The 18,431-nt window shown below is 43.1% G+C and overlaps 1 protein-coding gene across 4 annotated transcripts in view; it reads right to left on the reverse strand.

Annotated features, from left to right (window-relative positions):
* Nucleotides 1-18,191, reverse strand: part of neto1l (neuropilin (NRP) and tolloid (TLL)-like 1, like) — a 184,120-nt gene extending 165,929 nt beyond the window's left edge. For 2 of the 4 annotated variants that reach the window (XM_036935146.1, XM_036935147.1), the window contains exons 1-4: nucleotides 17,045-18,189; nucleotides 16,386-16,439; nucleotides 15,535-15,669; nucleotides 7,651-7,899 (exon numbers count right to left, since the gene is read on the reverse strand). In XM_036935146.1, coding sequence (XP_036791041.1) covers nucleotides 7,651-7,899; nucleotides 15,535-15,669; nucleotides 16,386-16,439; nucleotides 17,045-17,072 — 466 coding nt within the window. In that variant the 5' untranslated portion in view covers nucleotides 17,073-18,189. Of the gene's footprint in view, nucleotides 1-7,650; nucleotides 7,900-15,534; nucleotides 15,670-16,385; nucleotides 16,440-17,044 lie in introns of all 4 variants that reach the window. The other 2 variants (XM_036935149.1, XM_036935145.1) reach the window with 2 other exon arrangements.
* Nucleotides 18,192-18,431: the final 240 nt, after the last annotated feature.

Here is an 18,431-nt window from a genome sequence, read left to right on the forward strand (position 1 = left end):
TTAGCTAGGCAGAGGCAGATGTGAACCTCTCTCCACACAGCCAGATTTTGGAGCATCAAATTGAGTGAATTCAAGACTTTTATCTTCTTTAATTATGTAAATCATATGCCACAGATATTTCTTGTCAAGACAGAGGGGAGCCATGTTATTTATGTATTTGTATCTCTTTCAGCCATATGAGAAGAGGCTTCACCAGTACACAGGAGTTTTTCAAACACCACAATATTCTATTGAGAAAACATACACACTTCATCAACCTGACTATAAATGGACAATACCACTTTCCCCCCTATCTACACCCACCTTTTCACATGACCTCACTCACTCTATCTTACTTAACTTACTGTATAGGTTCAATTGTCAATAGCAATCCCATTCCTTCTTCACCCCATTAAATCTAGTCTATCCATCTAGGATAAAATATCAATGTATTTGGGTGTATGGGAAATCCTTGTGTGTGGTGAAAATAGATATGTGTGGAGAAAAATGTATATACAGTTTATGAGGGTAAGGGACGGAAATGATGCTTTGTTCAAATTTATAAAACGGGTTGTTTGGATCCTGGATGCTGATTGGTTGATAGAGAAAAGTTATAGCACCACAATCCCCCTATTCAGGTAATGCCTGTTAACAGTTCCATTAGATTTATCAATGCGCATCCACTGTCCCACAGCCCAGCCAATTTACCAACTTAATCTTCCCTGGGAAAAAGTGTCTAGACAATATTTCCACATGCTAATAGGCTAGCATTTGGTTTGCAACAGTTTGGGTTTGTCTAAACCTTCCTGTTTGCCTCTCTGACCTGTGGAACAATGTTGCAGTTTTTTTTTCGATCTTCACCGTGCCATGCACATGAATGTGATGAGACTGACCGCTTCTCTGAGCAAGGACAATTCATTTGTCAGGATTATTATAATGGATATATGGCAATAGAAACAAAGGCACATTTCAGCTGCTTGATGCGATTGTGTGTTAGCTACCAAAGTAGAAGTAGCTAGCCTACATAGCTACATGCCAATGATTTGTTTAGTATAGCAACCATTGGAAATAGAATGGATAGCAATTTCAGAAACTCAGAACTAACGACTGGCTTTTGTGGGGACTATTTCGGAAGGATGAAATAAAACAAATTTACACAATATAATAAAGTTTTTAATGAAAACATGTCGTTAATCTTTTTTAATATGTTGGCAACCGTTTTATAAAAGTTATAAGGCCCTCGAGCCTGGGAATTATTGAGAATAACACCCTCCTAAGGTCTGTTTCCCCGGCCCTTGGCTTCACTTCGGGCCTAAGAACAGCCCTAGCAGGGAGTTATTCACACGAAAATTATTGCTTATTGCTTAAGTAAAACAGTATCCAAGGACAATGTTGTGGGTCAATGGCAATGAAAAACGTCAAGAGGCTTATGGCAATGTATTTTGTGGAGGTAAAGAAGGATATAAACAGAATGTGGGATGCTCATAAGAATTTTTCCCACATGGAACATGATTCTGCAGGTCAGTCTTTCAGAGCTGTGATGTTGGTGTTAAAATTCTCCTACATATCACGCTGCTTCAGGCAGTATTCCCTTCAACCCTCGACAACGCACAAAATAAGTTGACAGTGTTATTAAACCCTGACCCAGCCAAGGGTATACATCATACAGCCTATAGGAGACCAGAGGGGATTTCAAATCATGGTTCGGTTTCGAAAGGTTGAAGTAAATCCACCCACTGCTCAGTTAATGGGAAACCAGCCCGAAGGTGATGCAAATTAAGAGAATCAAGGCTTCTCACGGCACGCGGAGGGAGGTAATTGGGATGATTGTGTTCGACAGTACAGATTAGCCTGTCACGCTACTTCACCTTTCCTCTGCTACCCCCCCCCTTCCTGTACCCCTGTAAACAACACAGAGAACTCAGATTGAAAGCTATCAAACTAAATCTCCACGCCACTTGTTATATATTACTACAGCAACAAATATCGTTAGCCTGTCTGCCTGCCACCATTACTGGAGGCTAGGAGCTGATAGCATACTTTGTGTGCTGTCGGGAGAGGTTTAAACCCCAAAATTAGCAGATTAGTACTCAGCTGCAAAAAGACTGGGTTTGTGAGTACATTAATAGAATTTGTACGTCTGCTTTTATGGCAGGTTTGAAACCTGTTATGAAAACAGCAAATGCGGGGGAGGTGGATGAAATAGAGCAGGATGCTTTGAGAGTGGAATCAAACTCCACTCACTGCTTTTTAATAGATGCCTGGGATCTATTAACCATGTCTTTGACCATGTCTTTGAACAAAACCATGTCTTTGAACATACTGTAGGTCCAGTAACAATACACAGATCATATTACATGGATGGAAGTGGAGACGATTTTGGGGTTGGAAAATCCTTGCGAGAATCAAAGACAATGGAGTCTAAAAGGTAACAAGTTAGAATCGTAACAGAAAAATACTCCTTGTAAACTCAGAAAACCTTGGGGAGTTTCTAATCTCGTGAGACATTTCATTTTGTCTTATTCTGAAATAGATTTATAGAATTAACTAAAGGGTGGATTGGTCACTGGGAATTAGATGAGAGTTAATATTGGGAGAAGGTCACAAGAAATTAGAGTTGGGGTTACCAAACCTTAAATGACCTTTTTAAAATGTTGTAGTGCCGTGGTTTGGGAAAATCATGGAGAAGAAGAGAGACCAGTCATTACGGGAGTGAATCGTTGGACTCGGTGGAGAGATAAATGTTGTCGTGTCTAAGGGTAGTACATGCTAAATGAAGGGCATATAAACAATGAGGTGGATTAAAACTAACGATTAATGATTGGAGGGAGGACAGTGGATTTATCAGTATCGAGCTTGGTTTGTAATTAAAACGTACAAGTTGCTGATTAAGATGAAGCATAGTGAAATCAAACGAAATGTACACTTTCTCTTCAAGCAGAGGAGGGGGTGTCATTTTCTTTCTCTTTGGAAGGATTAGGCTGTAAAATGAGCTCCCAGATAAGTAAGGCCTGGCCATGTGTGTGTTTTCACCATATGGTTTACCACACACACACCAGCACGCAAAGACAATTTACTGATTATGAATATGGGATACTGTTTTAAATGTTTGAAATGGTTTCTGAAGGACAGGGAAAGAAAGGGAAAGGAAATACTTAATGGTGTTGAGGCCTGATCAATCTTACTAGAAATAATGGACAATAGGATTTTTAAGTATAGTCTAGTTTACCATTACGCTACTGGATACAATTATTTATTTACTGGATACAATTACTTCCTTATAGAGTTATCAAGAGTTGTAATTCTAATTGGCTGATAATAGACTGAGTTGTTCATCTTTGATTTAACAGGCAGTGTGATTATGTGGGTTAGTGTTTCTGTGTGTCACGTCCTGACCTTAGTTCCTTTTTTACATCTCTATTTTTTTACGTCTCTATTTTTTCTATAGTTTGGTCAGGGCGTGAGTTGGGGTGGGCATTCTATGTGTTGTTCTATGTTTTTGTATTTCTGTGTATGGCCTGGTATGGTTCCCAATCAGAGGCAGCTGTTTATCGTTGTCTCTGATTGAGAACCATACTTAGGCAGCCTGTTTTCCCACTATGATTTGTGGGTAGTTGTTTTCCGTTTCTGTGTTTGCACCATACGGGACTGTTTCGATTTTAATTTCTTTCCTTCACTTTGTTCTTTTGGTATTTTCTCGTGTTCTGAGTTATTATTATCATGGACACGTACCACGCTGCATTTTGGTCCGATCCTTCTTACTCCTCCTCAGAAGAGGAGGAAAACCTGTTACACTGTATGTATTTGTTTTCACACAAATTTCACCAGATTGGGGATGTTGTATTGTTGGGATTTCTCCCGAGAGGTTAGCGACATAACTCCCTGATCCGGTATCTGCAGTGAGGTAGACAGCATGATAAGGGGGTATAGGACAATTTGGAAAATGTTTTCAACAGTGTGTGTTTACGCTCTTTGGCATTAACATTGGGAGAGCGGAATAGAATGTGACTGGGGGTGGCTCATAAATTCAGGAAGTTGATAATAGAGTCTCTTGGAAAAGGTACCACTCTATGTATAATGTTACAGGAGATAGCTCGTAGGAGAGGACAGCTAACTGCACAATATAGATTATAGAGACTAGTATGAAGTAAATTGAGTGTCAGACAGACCCAGATCATGGTGGTAGTAGCAGAGATAGTACTGTCATTTCAGACACTATTGTCAACTTTCAATGAGGGGTTTGTTAAAGAAGGTATAATGCTTAAAAGGAAATCCACAAATTCCTGTATACAGGAGGCCACATCAACGGAAAGGAAGTTTGCTGTAATAATATAATCAAATCTCCTGAAGAGTGGGATTAAGGAACATATGACTCAGAGTTTGTTAGGTTGGATACTATTCCAATGCCACCACAGGACTCATGCCACATAAAGAGGTAACTGGGAGACCGATGGGAGTACCAGGTGCTGTTATTCACGTCACAAATGAGTGATTTGGCCATACTGGGAGAGTCTATGTTGTTCTATTGTCAGGAAATTACCCATGTGTTGCAGTGTGTATCTTCCCAGGTGAAAGAGGCCCACCGTAGACTCCCTCTGGATTGGAAAGCACACCTACTAGAGCCGGGAGACAAGGTGTGCTTGAAGGTCCATCAACCGGGTACCTTTCAGCCCAGGTGGACCAGACCCCACACTGTCCTACTAGTGACTGACACAGCAGTGAAGGTGTCGGGAAGGAAGGCCTGGATCTATGTGTTCCAGGTGAAAGCTGCACCAACACCTACTGACTTGGGAGACGCCGAGCAAGATGGAGAGGCTAGAGCAGGATGGAGAGGCTAGAGCAGGATGGAGAGGCTAGAGCAGGATGGAGAGGCTAGAGCAGGATGGAGAGGCTAGAGCAGGATGGAGAGGCTAGAGCAGGATGGAGAGGCTAGAGCAGGATGAAGAGGCTAGAGCAGGATGGAGAGGCTAGAGCAGGATGGAGAGGCTAGAGCAGGATGGATAGGCTAGAGCAGGATGGAGAGACTAGAGCAGGATGGAGAGGCTAGAGCAGGATGGAGAGGCTAGAGCAGGATGGAGAGGCTAGAGCAGGATGGATAGGCTAGAGCAGGATGGAGAGACTAGAGCAGGATGGAGAGGCTAGAGCAGGATGGAGAGGCTAGAGCAGGATGGAGAGGCTAGAGCAGGATGGAGAGGCTAGAGCAGGATGGATAGGCTAGAGCAGGATGGAGAGACTAGAGCAGGATGGAGAGACTAGAGCAGGATGGAGAGGCTAGAGCAGGATGGAGAGGCTAGAGCAGGATGGAGAGACTAGAGCAGGATGGAGAGACTAGAGCAGGATGGAGAGACTAGAGCAGGATGGAGAGACTAGAGCAGGATGGAGAGACTAGAGCAGGATGTAGAGGCTAGAGCAGGATGGAGAGGCTAGAGCAGGATGGAGAGACTAGAGCAGGATGGATAGGCTAGAGCAGGATGGATAGGCTAGAGCAGGATGGAGAGGCTAGAGCAGGATGGAGAGGCTAGAGCAGGATGGAGAGACTAGAGCAGGATGGAGAGACTAGAGCAGGATGGATAGGCTAGAGCAGGATGGAGAGGCTAGAGCAGGATGGAGAGGCTAGAGCAGGATGGAGAGACTAGAGCAGGATGGAGAGGCTAGAGCAGGATGGAGAGACTAGAGCAGGATGGATAGGCTAGAGCAGGATGGAGAGGCTAGAGCAGGATGGAGAGGCTAGAGCAGGATGGAGAGACTAGAGCAGGATGGAGAGACTAGAGCAGGATGGAGAGACTAGAGCAGGATGGAGAGACTAGAGCAGGATGGAGAGACTAGAGCAGGATGGAGAGGCTAGAGCAGGTTTTGATAGAGGAGGTGATGATGGAAAAGAAGGAGTGTAGATCACAATGTAAAAAGGGCAGTAACGTGGGGCCTCTGGACATGTTTAGTTGTGGGATGAGACCGTGGGATGAGAGATGTGATCCAGATCTGAGTAATGGTAATTATTGCCCGCCAGTCCCTACTGTAGCACAACATAAGGAGGCAATAGATAAGCTGATCAGGAAAACATTGGGAGAGGACTGGGGAAAAGGCAGAGAATATCTCATAAACTCGATCATAGATCTAACGGGTAAAGCCGGTGGTGAAAGTTACTGACAGTGACAGAGTTAAAGCGGTAACAATACTTAATGCTGTTACATTGGGAGTAATAACAAAAGAGACTTAAGGTTTTGGTATTGGACAATTGATCAAATAAGGTGGATGTTGGAATATGCAGCATGGGCAGTGTTGGCAGTTACGGGAGTAGTAGCTCTGATGGCATTGTTTGGATTCCATATAGTAAAAGCTTTGTTGCTGAAACGCACATATAGTGCAGATTTGCCACAAGAGGAGGTGAAATTGATTCAGGCTACGGCTCACGTCTTTAGGGTAGCTTTAGGAGGTGAACGCAGTGAGGAGGACTTGGCTGAAAAACATCTCTTGTGATCCTGTAGCCCTTGATGGAAGACTGAGAAAAAGCATTAGGGGGATATTTAGAGCCCTACTTAGCATAAAAGCATTTCAGTGGGCATAGTGTTCAGGGGTTGCAGGAGATTGTGTCGGTCGGGTTCCTTAAGCTGTGGTCGGAGATTTAGTTTATAAATGTATCTACATAGATGCTTATGATAATCAGTAGAAATTAGGATTGCTTTAACTTAATGTTTACTTATTTTATTTTTCTAGTATTTTTTTTCTTCTCTATCTATCAAGTCTTTTTCTATCACACTCTCAGATCTAGAGAAAACCAATGAAGAAGAAAGTCTACAGCAGGCAGTTGAATGATTGTTTAATGGTATTAAACAATAAGAAGGATTTATGCTTTAATTGGGGGGGGGGGGGAATTATGGTTTCTATCAAAATGTAACATGTTTCAAGTTAAACTGTAGTTTGTTTGTATCCTGTTTAGTGAATGATTACTGTGAGTATAAATGGAGTTTAGGCCATGAAACTGTGTGTATACTAATTTAGAAAAGTTGACCTAATCAGATAAGAGGAAATTGCCTAGGATCAGAGAGCAGGGTCAGGCCCAGAACAGAAGATGGACGGGGTGTGATTCTGACTATCTGGCTAAACAAAGAGAGAACCATGGACATTCCACAGGGGAAAAGAGGGAAACTCATTGGGGTCATAAAATGTATAGCTGGGGAGGTGACGCCTATAAGGGAAGAGTATAAAATGTGTTGTGAGCTTTCTAAATGTATGCACTCAGCTGACTGTATCCTTGGTATTAAACACTTGAAACTTCTCGTGAGCTTTTGGTCTCAATTACTTATAGTAAAGAAGTTGCATTAACATTTTTCTTTTTAACCGTGCTAAGGAAATATATGGTGTTGCTTAGCAGAGAGGGTGTGAACAGACTGTTGATGAGGTTTCTGAGAGCCAATGTTTGCGTTGGGCCCATATCCACAAAGCTTCTCAGAGTAAGAGTGCTTATCTAGGATGTGTCCATATAATCTTATTTATTATGAACTAAAATCACTCCTACCCTGAGACGCTTTGTGGATACTGAACTAGCCTCTTTGCAGTGTCAACACCTTCCTGCTGTTGCAATTGGGCATGTTGCGATTGGGCATGTTGAAGTTTGGGGATGTTGCGATTGCCTAGCTGAAGGTAGTGTGGATACTTTGTATCGGTTGTTACCTGCAGTGAAGTTGTAGTTGGCTGAAAATCCAATTGCCTCCAGTTCGGCATCAGAAACAAATTTTATCCAGAGGTACCGTCCACTGCTCCTGATGAAGGGAGGGATGGTCTGGCCACAGTAGCGCCCGATTATTGGGGAGAAGCCAAAGGGGCCGTCTCGCACCTCAATGTTGTCAAATTTACATTCCCATGAAGGCTCTATAGAATACCTCTCATCAAAGAAAAGATCGATACACAGCCTCGGAGGAGCTGGAGGAGACAAAGAGAGTAGATAGCACAGATAAATATAATGCTCAAACTGTGTAGCATATTACACAACACAGTACATCTATAAGGCATATAAGGCAAAACATGGAGAACAAATGAAGTGCAATTAAACAGCGTGCAATTAAGATGAAGCTTTCTTATGGTAAATGCCCATTGGGGGTTTACTCATTTTGAGTCATTTTGCAATGCAATTGAAATAGATACTCACTGTAAGTTGTCTTAAATTAATGAACTACTATGTGGCTTAGATGACTGAACTACTAAGAAAATCTGAATCTTAGAATCCCTGTATTTTATTAATTTATTGGTGAAGGACTTTACAAGTATTCCAAGCAAATCAATCATACAGTAATGAATATAACTGATCCCTGGAGGAGGGAATGAGGCATAACATACTATGGGGAGTCAACTACCAATTATACTCACCTGAAGAAAACTGAAATCACACCCAAAGGGCCAATGGATGCTGAGCTCGACCTCGGAAGTCCCGCCTTCCTGGCTATAACACCAGGACTCACATGAATTTCCTCAATTCAGTACCAATCTTCAACAAGCCCAAACCCCTTGACGGCGCACGGCCAAAATATGTTATACCTCGTTCCCTCTTTCAGGGAACAGTAGTTATATTTATAACTGTATGTTCCCTTTCATTCCCTTTCACACTGGGTAGAACATACATCTGGGTATAACTGGGTAACATACATCACGCTCCAAGATGGCTCAGAGAGTACCAAACCAGGATGCCCACGCTAACCCAAGCACACACAGGTTCCACCGGCTCCAAAAAGGGGTTACAGAAGCCACCTTTTCAACTAATACTTAGCAGCGAAGCCTGAATTGTCAGAGCCTCATGAGGACTCAACTGTCAGAGCCCTATATAGGGAACCAGAAGCTTCTGCAACTTAGCTATGTGCACTGACACGCTGCCACAGCAGCCCAAGTCCATTGACCCCACAGTTCCAAGAAAAATACTTACCTTGTGAGCTTGAAACATCAGAACTGTTCTGTTGTTTTGAACCACAACAGAACACCTGTGGTGACTTGTTAAAACGCACACTCACTCTGCAAAGCACCGACCAGAGGCGATGAACCAGGAAACCTGGTAACTGTGTACTTGCGCACTGCCACCGCAGCCCAAGACTCCACAGGGAACTGTGGTAACCACACAGGGAGCAGTTACATCCAAGCGATAAAACCTCACAAAGGTATGTTGGGAACGCCAACTGGTTGCAGCACAGATATCACCAATTGTCATGCCCCTGAATAATACCCAAGAAGCCATCACACCGCTAGTGAAGTGAGCACACACACCGCTAGTGAAGTGAGCACACACACCGCTAGTGAAGTGAGCACACACACCGCTAGTGAAGTGAGCACACACACCGGTAGGCAACTCTTGTCCTTTGCTGTCATATGCCAGGGAGACAGCCTCCACAATCCAATGAGAAAGACGCTGCTTCGAAAGTGCCCTACCATGAGCTGGATTAGCGAAATAGACAAAAAGCTGGTCACAAACACGGATATCCTTCGTCCTATCCATATACCTGCGGAAAGTGCGAACCGGACACAAGCCATGCAACCTACGTTGTTCACCGGAAGCAAACAAAGGAGGTGAGAAAGGGAACAGCTCGAAAGCCAGGGACCTGTAAGACATAGGCATAACCTTGGGAGCAAAAGCTGCATTAGGACATAACAGAACATGGAGGGTGTACTAATAGCACGCGGAGATCTCCAACGTGCTTGGCCAACGCCAAGGCCATGAGTATGGCGGTCTTGTAGGAAAGGACCTTCAGGTGTACACCAATGGTTCAAACAGAGGCTCAGACAGAGCATCCAGGACCAAAGCCAGGTCCCAGGCCATAGGCTTAGACACTGGTCTGAGCCAACGCACGGTTTACAGGATCCGCACCACCAAAGGATGAGACCCTGATGTAGAGCCATCAATCCCTACATGACACGTCGAGATGGCTGCCATATAAACCTTCAATGTGGAAAAAGAAAGGCCCTGCTCAAAACGCTCTTGCAGAGGCATCAAAATGTCCACCAAAGAGCTATGAAAAGAGGAAACTCCTTTAACCTAACTCCAACCGCGTGCCACTTAAAAGTATATAGACTGTATAGTCGTAATCCTGTTTGAGGGTAAACTCCTAGCCGTCAAATTCAACATTTTAGAGGCCAAACAAACAGATACTTTATCTGCGGTCATGCGTGCCAAACTCTCCCATGCGCCTGCGACAATAGATCCCAATGACACAGAACCATCCATGGGTCCCTGCCCAACAGGTAGATGATCTCCGGGAACCAGGGTTGTCTGGGCTAACAGGGAGCCACCAGAATCAACAACAGACTCTCCTGACGGACACTCCCCAACAGACGAAAATGCGTGTCAGCCCTTCTGAACCGGTCCCATATCTTTGGCAACCCCCGAGAGGTGCTGTCTCCATTCTGTAGCGATAGGACCCCCCCCCCCTGGAAAGTAGATCCGCACCCACAGGTTTAGGAGAGAGAGAGAACGCATCTGTCGTGATCACCCTGCGGGACACTACCTGGCCCATGAGAACCCCCTGCAACAGAAGTTGCGTGTCGCTCCAAGAAGTCAATGCCCTTAAGCACGACGAGATACCTTGAGCAACCGATGGCAGTGGCAGGATACATTCAGACGTGTAGCAATCACCCAGCGCTGAAACAGACACATCAACAGAAGAGACACCACAGCTATCATAGAGGCCATCAGACCCAATAACCGCAGGCACAAGCGAAAAGGCACCGAATGCCCAAGCTGAAACCGTGCCAGACAGAGACGAAATGTGACCCTCCTCTGCTGGGACAAAACCGCATGACTCAGAACCGAGTACAGAATGAGACCTGGCAAAGTGTGAGCATTTTGAACTTGCAAACCTTGAGATGCTTATTTAAAACACGCAACTCCAGGATGGGATGCAATTTTCCATCGCTCTTGGGAACTAAGAAGTACCGGCTATACCAACCGCTCTGTGCTTCTGACATGGGGACCACCCGTATAGACTGCTTTTGAAGGAGAGACTCAAGACAGGTGCTCGGACTTTGGAAACTGTTGACGTGATGACACCACGAAAGCAGGAGGCACAGCGACCTGCAGACTATTCACACCTGTCTCTGTCCTCATCACGCTTGGTGAAACTGCTCATGCCCGTGGAGAATGCTGCCAGTCTTCCATTCATTATCTCCTGAAGGGGCAGAAGGCCACCCTGAGGACTGGGATAAAATAATTTTTGTCAAGCTTGTTTTCATATCCGCCACTCTTGAAAACTGTTCGTCAGAATGTGGGGAAGGAACTGTTTTTATTATGTCCACACCTGGATGACACTGCACTCTTGATACTAGAGGTTGACCGATTATGTTTGTTCAACGCCGATACCGATTATTGGAGGACCCAAAAAAAGCCGATACCGATTAATCTGTCGATTTTATATATATATTTGTAATAATGACAATTAAAACAATACTGAGTGAACACTTATTTTAACTTAATATAATACATCAATAAAATCTATTTAGTCTCAAATAAATAATGAAACATGTTCAATTTGGTTTAAATAATGCAAAAACAAAGTGTTGGCGAAGAAAGTAAAAGTGCAATATGTCCCATGTAAAAAAGCTAACGTTTAAGTTCCTTGCTCAGAACATATGAAAGCTGGTGGTTCCTTTTAACATGAGTCTTCGATATTCCCAGGTAAGTTTTAGGTTGTAGTTATTATGGGACTATTTCTCTCTAAACCATTTGTATTTCATATACCTTTGACTATTGGATGTTCTAATAGGTACTTTAGTATTGCCAGCCTAATCTCGGGAGTCGATAGGCTTGAAGTCATAAACAGCGCAATGCTTGAAGCACAGAGAAGAGCTGCTGGCAAATGCAGGAAAGTGCCGTTTGAATGAATGCTTACGAGCCTGCTGCTGCCTATCACCGCTCAGTCAGACTGCTCTATCAAATCATAGACTTAATTATAATATAATAACACACAGAAATACTAGCCTTAGGTCATTAATATGGTAAAATCCGGAAACTATCATTTTGAAAACAAAACGTTTTTTATTTCAGTGAAATACGGAACCGTTCTGTATTTTATCTAACGGGTGGCATCCCTAAGTCTAAATATTGCTGTTACATTGCACAACCTTCAATGTTATGTCATAATTATGTACAATTCTGGCAAATTAATTACGGTCTTTGTCAGGAAGAAATGTTCTTCACACAGTTCGCAACGAGTCAGGTGGCCCAAACTGCTGCATATACCCTGACTCTGCTTGCACAGAATGCAAGAGAGGTGACACAATTTCCCTAGTTAAAAGAAATTCATGTCAGCAAGCAATATTAACTAAATATGCATGTTTAAAAATATATACTATTGATTTAAGAAAAGCATTGACGTTTATGGTTAGGTATACATTGGTGCAACGACAGTGCTTTTTTCGCGGGTGATAAATCACCTGTTTGGCGAAGTAGGCTGTGATTCAATGATAAATTAACAGTCACCGCATCGATAATATGCAACGCAGGACAAGCTAGATGAACTAGTAATATCATCAACCATGTGTAGTTAACTAGTGATTATGTGAAGATTGATTGTTTTTTATAAGATACGTTTAATGCTAGCTAGCACCTAACCTTGATTCCTTGCTGCACTCGCATAACAGGTAGTCAGCCTGCCACACAGTCTCCTCGTGGAGTGCAACGTAATCGGCCATAATCGGTGTCCAAAAATGCAGATTACCGATTGTTATGAAAACTTGAAATCGGCCCTAATTAAATTGGCCCTTCCGATTAATCGGTCAACCTCTACTTGATACCCCTGAACATGAGGAACCTTGGGTAGAAACAATGTATTATTGTGATACCGCTGTTCTGATACCCGGCTCCCACCAGGTTCGTGGACTTAGGCAACCAGCAACTTGCCCCTATTGACCGAGCCACTTGGGAGCATTATTGCCACAGTAGATGCTTGAGATGGAGGGCCCTGAGAACACGCCCCCAGCCCTGGCCTCCAGTTAGGGACGCCAGGTCTGCTTCTTCCACGCCACAGAAGAATCTGGTTTTACCCCGCTCTTCTTCAACTCAGCATGTCCAGAAAGGGCCTGGACCTTTTCTTTCAGGCCTCAGGAACTGCCGAACTGCTCGTGCGAATGATTTTAGTTGGAAAAGGACCTGTAGAGCTGCGTCCTGCTTTTGTTTCCTCTTTAAATGGGCCTGTCAAGACTCCATAGCCAAGCCAAATGACCTTGTTGGCAAAACTGTCTCATCCAAATATATCCGCATGTCCTTCTCAGCAATCCGGGACAACATGAACCAGAGGTGGCGCTGAACCACAACTGTCGCCCACTATACTTTTCCCCACAGCCACAATAGTACAGCAGGACAAAATCAACCTTAGCACGGATTTCGTCAAGAAGCTCTGAAGCTGGTTTCCCTGCCTCCACGGTCTTATTCAGCTCCTGCAGCAAATCGATATGATACATCTGCAGCATTGTGACCACATTCAATGATCGGGATGCCACAACCTTAGGCTGGTACACTTTGTCCATCCACGAGAACTGCAATGTTTATTTGGAAGCACAATGCTAGGATTAGCACCCTTGTTAACCTCTGGAGTTAAGTAACTCACCAGCTTTCCATGCATCAGCGGTGTGTAAACGAGCCTCCATACCCTCTATACCTCCATACCCTCTAAATTCATGAACTCGCCATAACCTAGCTTTCCTGGCTGAATGAGGGGAATCACAGGTCGCCTTTAGCTCACTGGCAAAATCTTTAAACAGGGGTAAGCGATGCTTCCCAGCTGCAGGGATAGAAGGTAAATACCTTCCCCCAAACCTGGAGGAACACCGATGTGGGGTAGAAGACGGCCAATCCACCCCCAGTTGATCTGCAGCCCTACGACACAGCTCCATCAAAGGCGCATTAACCACCAATGGTTCACTCTCCCCCGCTGAGTCCAAAGCCAGGGCTTTAGGCTGCTCTAGACTGATGTCGTCCCATTCACAGTCTGAAAACCTTCCAGAGCAATCTAGGGATAGTGTATCATCCCAGGAATCCGGACTCTGAACGCTGCCAGAGAAGCAGGAATGAGCCTCACTCTGGGATGACACCCCTATCAACTCCGACCACCGCTGCTGCTCTCAGACAACCCCATTCCAGAGGTCGCTTCACCGGAAGACCCTTTAACAACACCCGGAGACACAGGTCACACAAACTGGTCTGACTCAAAGCCTCCTGAGTGTGTTTCCACCCAAGGCAAACAGGACAGCAACCGTGAGTATCTTTAATTTTCCCTAGGGCACGATCAGATGTTCAAACTTGGATGGTTAGCATTTTTTTACTTACTCTTACCACTGGCCATCTTACTCATGCAAGGAAGCACTGGCTATACAAGCAGGGCAGAAAGTACTGTGTTTTAGGCAAACACAAATCCTACCCAAGCAAGGAAGCATTAACTACACAAGTAGAGCATAAGGGGTTAGCTTTTAGCAAACTCAAAAACCGGTAACAAGACCCAAAACTCACAACATCTAAGGGGACGAGTACTCTCTCCCCACTAACAGACACCTCAGGTGGAGTCAAATCTCATAGTTTGTAAATTGCATAACACGTTCTTCCTTCAGGCGAGCCGAAGAGCGAAGAATTTAGGAAATTAATGCAAGCCCCGGTTATAGCCAGGAAGGTGGGGCTTCTGAGGGTAGGCTAGGCATCTATTGGCCAGTTGGGCGTGATTTCAGTTTTCTTCAGGTGAATATGATTGGTCGTTGACTCCCCATAGTATGTTATACTGTGTGACCGACTGATAGGGAACCTTATATTTCTATCTTAATTATCAGTAGGCTATTGGTAATGTCCAGTGGCCTCGATCGACAATGATCTCACAAGCTTACACTCGGTCAGGTCTGGATGGTGGATCGGGCTAAAAGTCTGGCCCATCATACACATTTCATCTATAAATCCAGTTCAAACCATAACCCAGATGATACTGTTGCAGCTAGTATGGTTCCTCCAGTCCAGTAATAGAGTCTCTCTGTAGAGATGATCTTTCATGTATTCATTTAGTTAATATCATTAGGGCCTTAACCTAATCTCCTCCACTGATTAATCAAATATCAACCTCCCAGAACGTAAATTAAAATGACTGAGATTGCAACTTGTTGTCTGATTTCATTACCATCATCAGACAAACATCAGCAGCACAGCAACTAAACTGGCCAATCCCATCAGTAATTACTGTGAACACATATCTCAATATCTGGTCCAGATTTCACTCTGAAACATGAAGAGATACATCCACTCACAGAGCAACTTGAGCTCATACATATTCACGGAAGCCTGAACTCAAGTAGACAGCGAGGAGTTAAACAGACAGATGGTTTTAATTTCTCACCTGGATCTAAGATTATAAAGATGTGAGGACACTATTATATGTTACATGCTGTAAGATCAAGGTTCCTGAAACACTATTTAAGAGTCTGTATTCCTTATTCAGGGTGGTCTATTGAAACATTCCTTATTTGCTTGAAGAATGTCAACCCATGATCTGAACAGAAAACGTAGATGGCATTATAATGATGTTAGTTACTGTGAAAGCTATTCACCTTCAATAATGTAAACACACTCCACTTCTGGGGGGTATTTGCTGGGGTAGTTGGGAGAAGTGAACAATCCCCCGTCTCCTTCTTTCACCCAGGTGCCACATTGTCCTGCAGGCTTCACTCCTGAATTGTTTTTCACTGAAAAAACAGTAGCAGAGTGAAGTGGATTAGACAGACAGACAGACAGACAGACAGACAGACAGACAGACAGACAGACAGACAGACAGACAGACAGACAGACAGACCCAAAATGATTGGCACCTTTGATAAAGATGAACAAAAAGACAGTATAAAATAAATCATGCAAACACTGAGATTTATTGTATGCTCCAAGAAATCAGAACATTTTATTATTTTATACTAATGCAATTGCTCAGAGAAAGATTTGTTTAACAATTCATATTTTTTTCTCACAAAAAGATAGCAGTCAAAATTATTGGCAGCCTTGTTTTCAACACCTTTCAATACCTCACCTTGCTAGGATAACCGCACTGATCCTTTTCTAAAATGTTTTATGAGATTAGAGAACACATTGGGAAGGATGTGTTCTCTAATCTCATAAAACATTTTAGAAAAGGCTCAGTGCAGTTATCCTCGGAAGGTGAGGTGTTGAAAACGGGTGCCAATAATTTTGACACCTATCTTTTTGAGAGGAAAAATATTACTTGATTATCAAAATCTCTTTCTCTGAGCAATTGTGTTAGTATAATATGATATACTTTTCTTATTTAGCTGAGAATACAATATAGCTCAGTATTTGTATTATTTATTTTATACTGTCTTTTTTGCTCATCTTTTTCGGGGGTGACAATAATTCTGGACTTGACTATATGCAGTTATAGAGTGCATTATACCTGCTTCCTTCTTCGTTGCCCCAGACAACCCAAGTATGAGTAGACTTGCAACAACTGCAACAAGAGACAAATACATTTTGGTAGTATATCCGGTCTAGCGTAAAATAGGCCTACTCTGAAGATATCAAAATACAAGGATATGGGCCTTTAAAAAAAATAGAGTTTACCATTAAATAAATCCAACCTCAAATTAGATTAATTTTAAACCATTTAATTAAATTCCTAAAGTTTCTGAACTTGTTTTTATGGAATTGGATGCGCAATCAAGAGGCACGCATAATCTACCTATTACACTGTTTGATACAGCAGACCTCAGGCAACACATAACTGGGCTTCTACGCACAATTCATCATACTGATGGAAAAAGTGTAGGTTATACATGCAATCTTCAGGCTGAATACCATAATGTATACATCCGCATGCAATGCTATGTAAAAGTAGCCTACACATGCGGTTTGAAAAGGTAGGCTATACTATAGAAATTGTGAAGGGGTATGAGTGCATGGATATCAAATTCGTTACACAACTGGACTGACAACTACAAGCAACCACAATGGCACGTCAATTCATAAACTCAAGAATATTGTGCTACAACCAATTAAGGTTTTGTGGTATAGGCGCAAGACAGTAAAGTATGTTCAATATAAGTGGTGACTTACCGTGAAGGAGGCTGTGCCCATGTACCATGTCTGTACCTTTCACAAGGGGCTTCACGCTCAACTAATTCCATTTAGATTAAGGAATACTTCAAGAGGAAACGATTGAGATTTAAGGGAATTGCGAAATGGACAGCGTACCGAAATACCAAAAATAAAATAAAAATACAATTGATAAGCCGACAAATATCTTCACCTCAGTTAGACTTAAAATTCTTGAATGAGAAGATGAAAATTCCAGAGAGAGAAAAATCGCAACAACTAGTCACCAGTTTCATATAAAACCAAAAGCAAGTCTAAACATTCGCCCGATTTCCATCCAAACGTTTCCAGAACCTTTTGGTGGTTCTGATGCACTGACCAGATTAATAGGTCCGTCATCGGCCTTCTCTGATCGCTCCACCTTTACAATCTAACGATGAAACAGATATAGGGAGAAAAAGCAGTTTTGGTTATTTTTCTTCAATCCCTTTATCTGGAAACAAAAATCCTAATGACGCGTGGGTATCCATCCTCCTAAACGCATTCTCCGAATTGTTTTCACTGAGATGCGTAAAACCCCGGCTATCAAGTTCGACAGCAAAAGTCGTAACGTGAAGAAGAATTGTGTTTATCTCATCCTTTCTTCATCGATTCCCTCAAGCGATGGATAGTGTTCGTGGAGCATTCTCCATTCTTCTCTCGCGACTGGCTGGTCTCTCTCGTTCTCTCTCTCTCTCTCTCTCTCTCTCTCTTTGCACCCACCAAGAAGAGTTAATGGATATTGTCGCCCTCCTCCAAACGTTGATCATCCATTCATTCCTACAACTACTGGACTAACCTATAAACCAACCTAATTATAATTGGACCACACTCATACAAATATACGAAAACGACTTTGTTTCACGAATATAATCCAACTTCCCCGATATAAACGCCAATGAGGAGTAGAAAAAAAGTACCGGGAGAAGGTGATGGGGTGTTTCTTTAAAATGCTCTCTCTCTCTCTGCAAGCAGACTGCAGAATCCAACACCTCAGTCGGAAGGGCACTGAGCGAAAATGTAAAAGGTAAGCAGAAAAACGCACATTGCAAGAGGAAATGGAAGAAACAAGCAGAGCAGATAGATGCCAGGATACTGTAGACTATATTAACAACTCCAGGCAGCAACACATGCAGCATGGAATAGATGGAGATTCTTTCTGCCTCCTGCCGAACATGGCGAGGTCGAGGTTGGGTGGAATAGAAAGTAGCGATGCATGCAGACACAAGGCTAGGAGGCTACAACAACTAGTGAGTTTTTTAAAAAACAAATGTGTGTATTTTTTCCCACATGTTCCATTCATAGTTCAAACCTGACTCTGATTGTGCAGTTAATCAACATCCCAGTTTATTTCCAGTGTCTCTATCAT

The sequence above is a fragment of the Oncorhynchus mykiss genome, chromosome 11 (genome assembly GCF_013265735.2).
Source record: "Oncorhynchus mykiss isolate Arlee chromosome 11, USDA_OmykA_1.1, whole genome shotgun sequence".
NCBI classification, from domain to species: domain Eukaryota; kingdom Metazoa; phylum Chordata; class Actinopteri; order Salmoniformes; family Salmonidae; genus Oncorhynchus; species Oncorhynchus mykiss.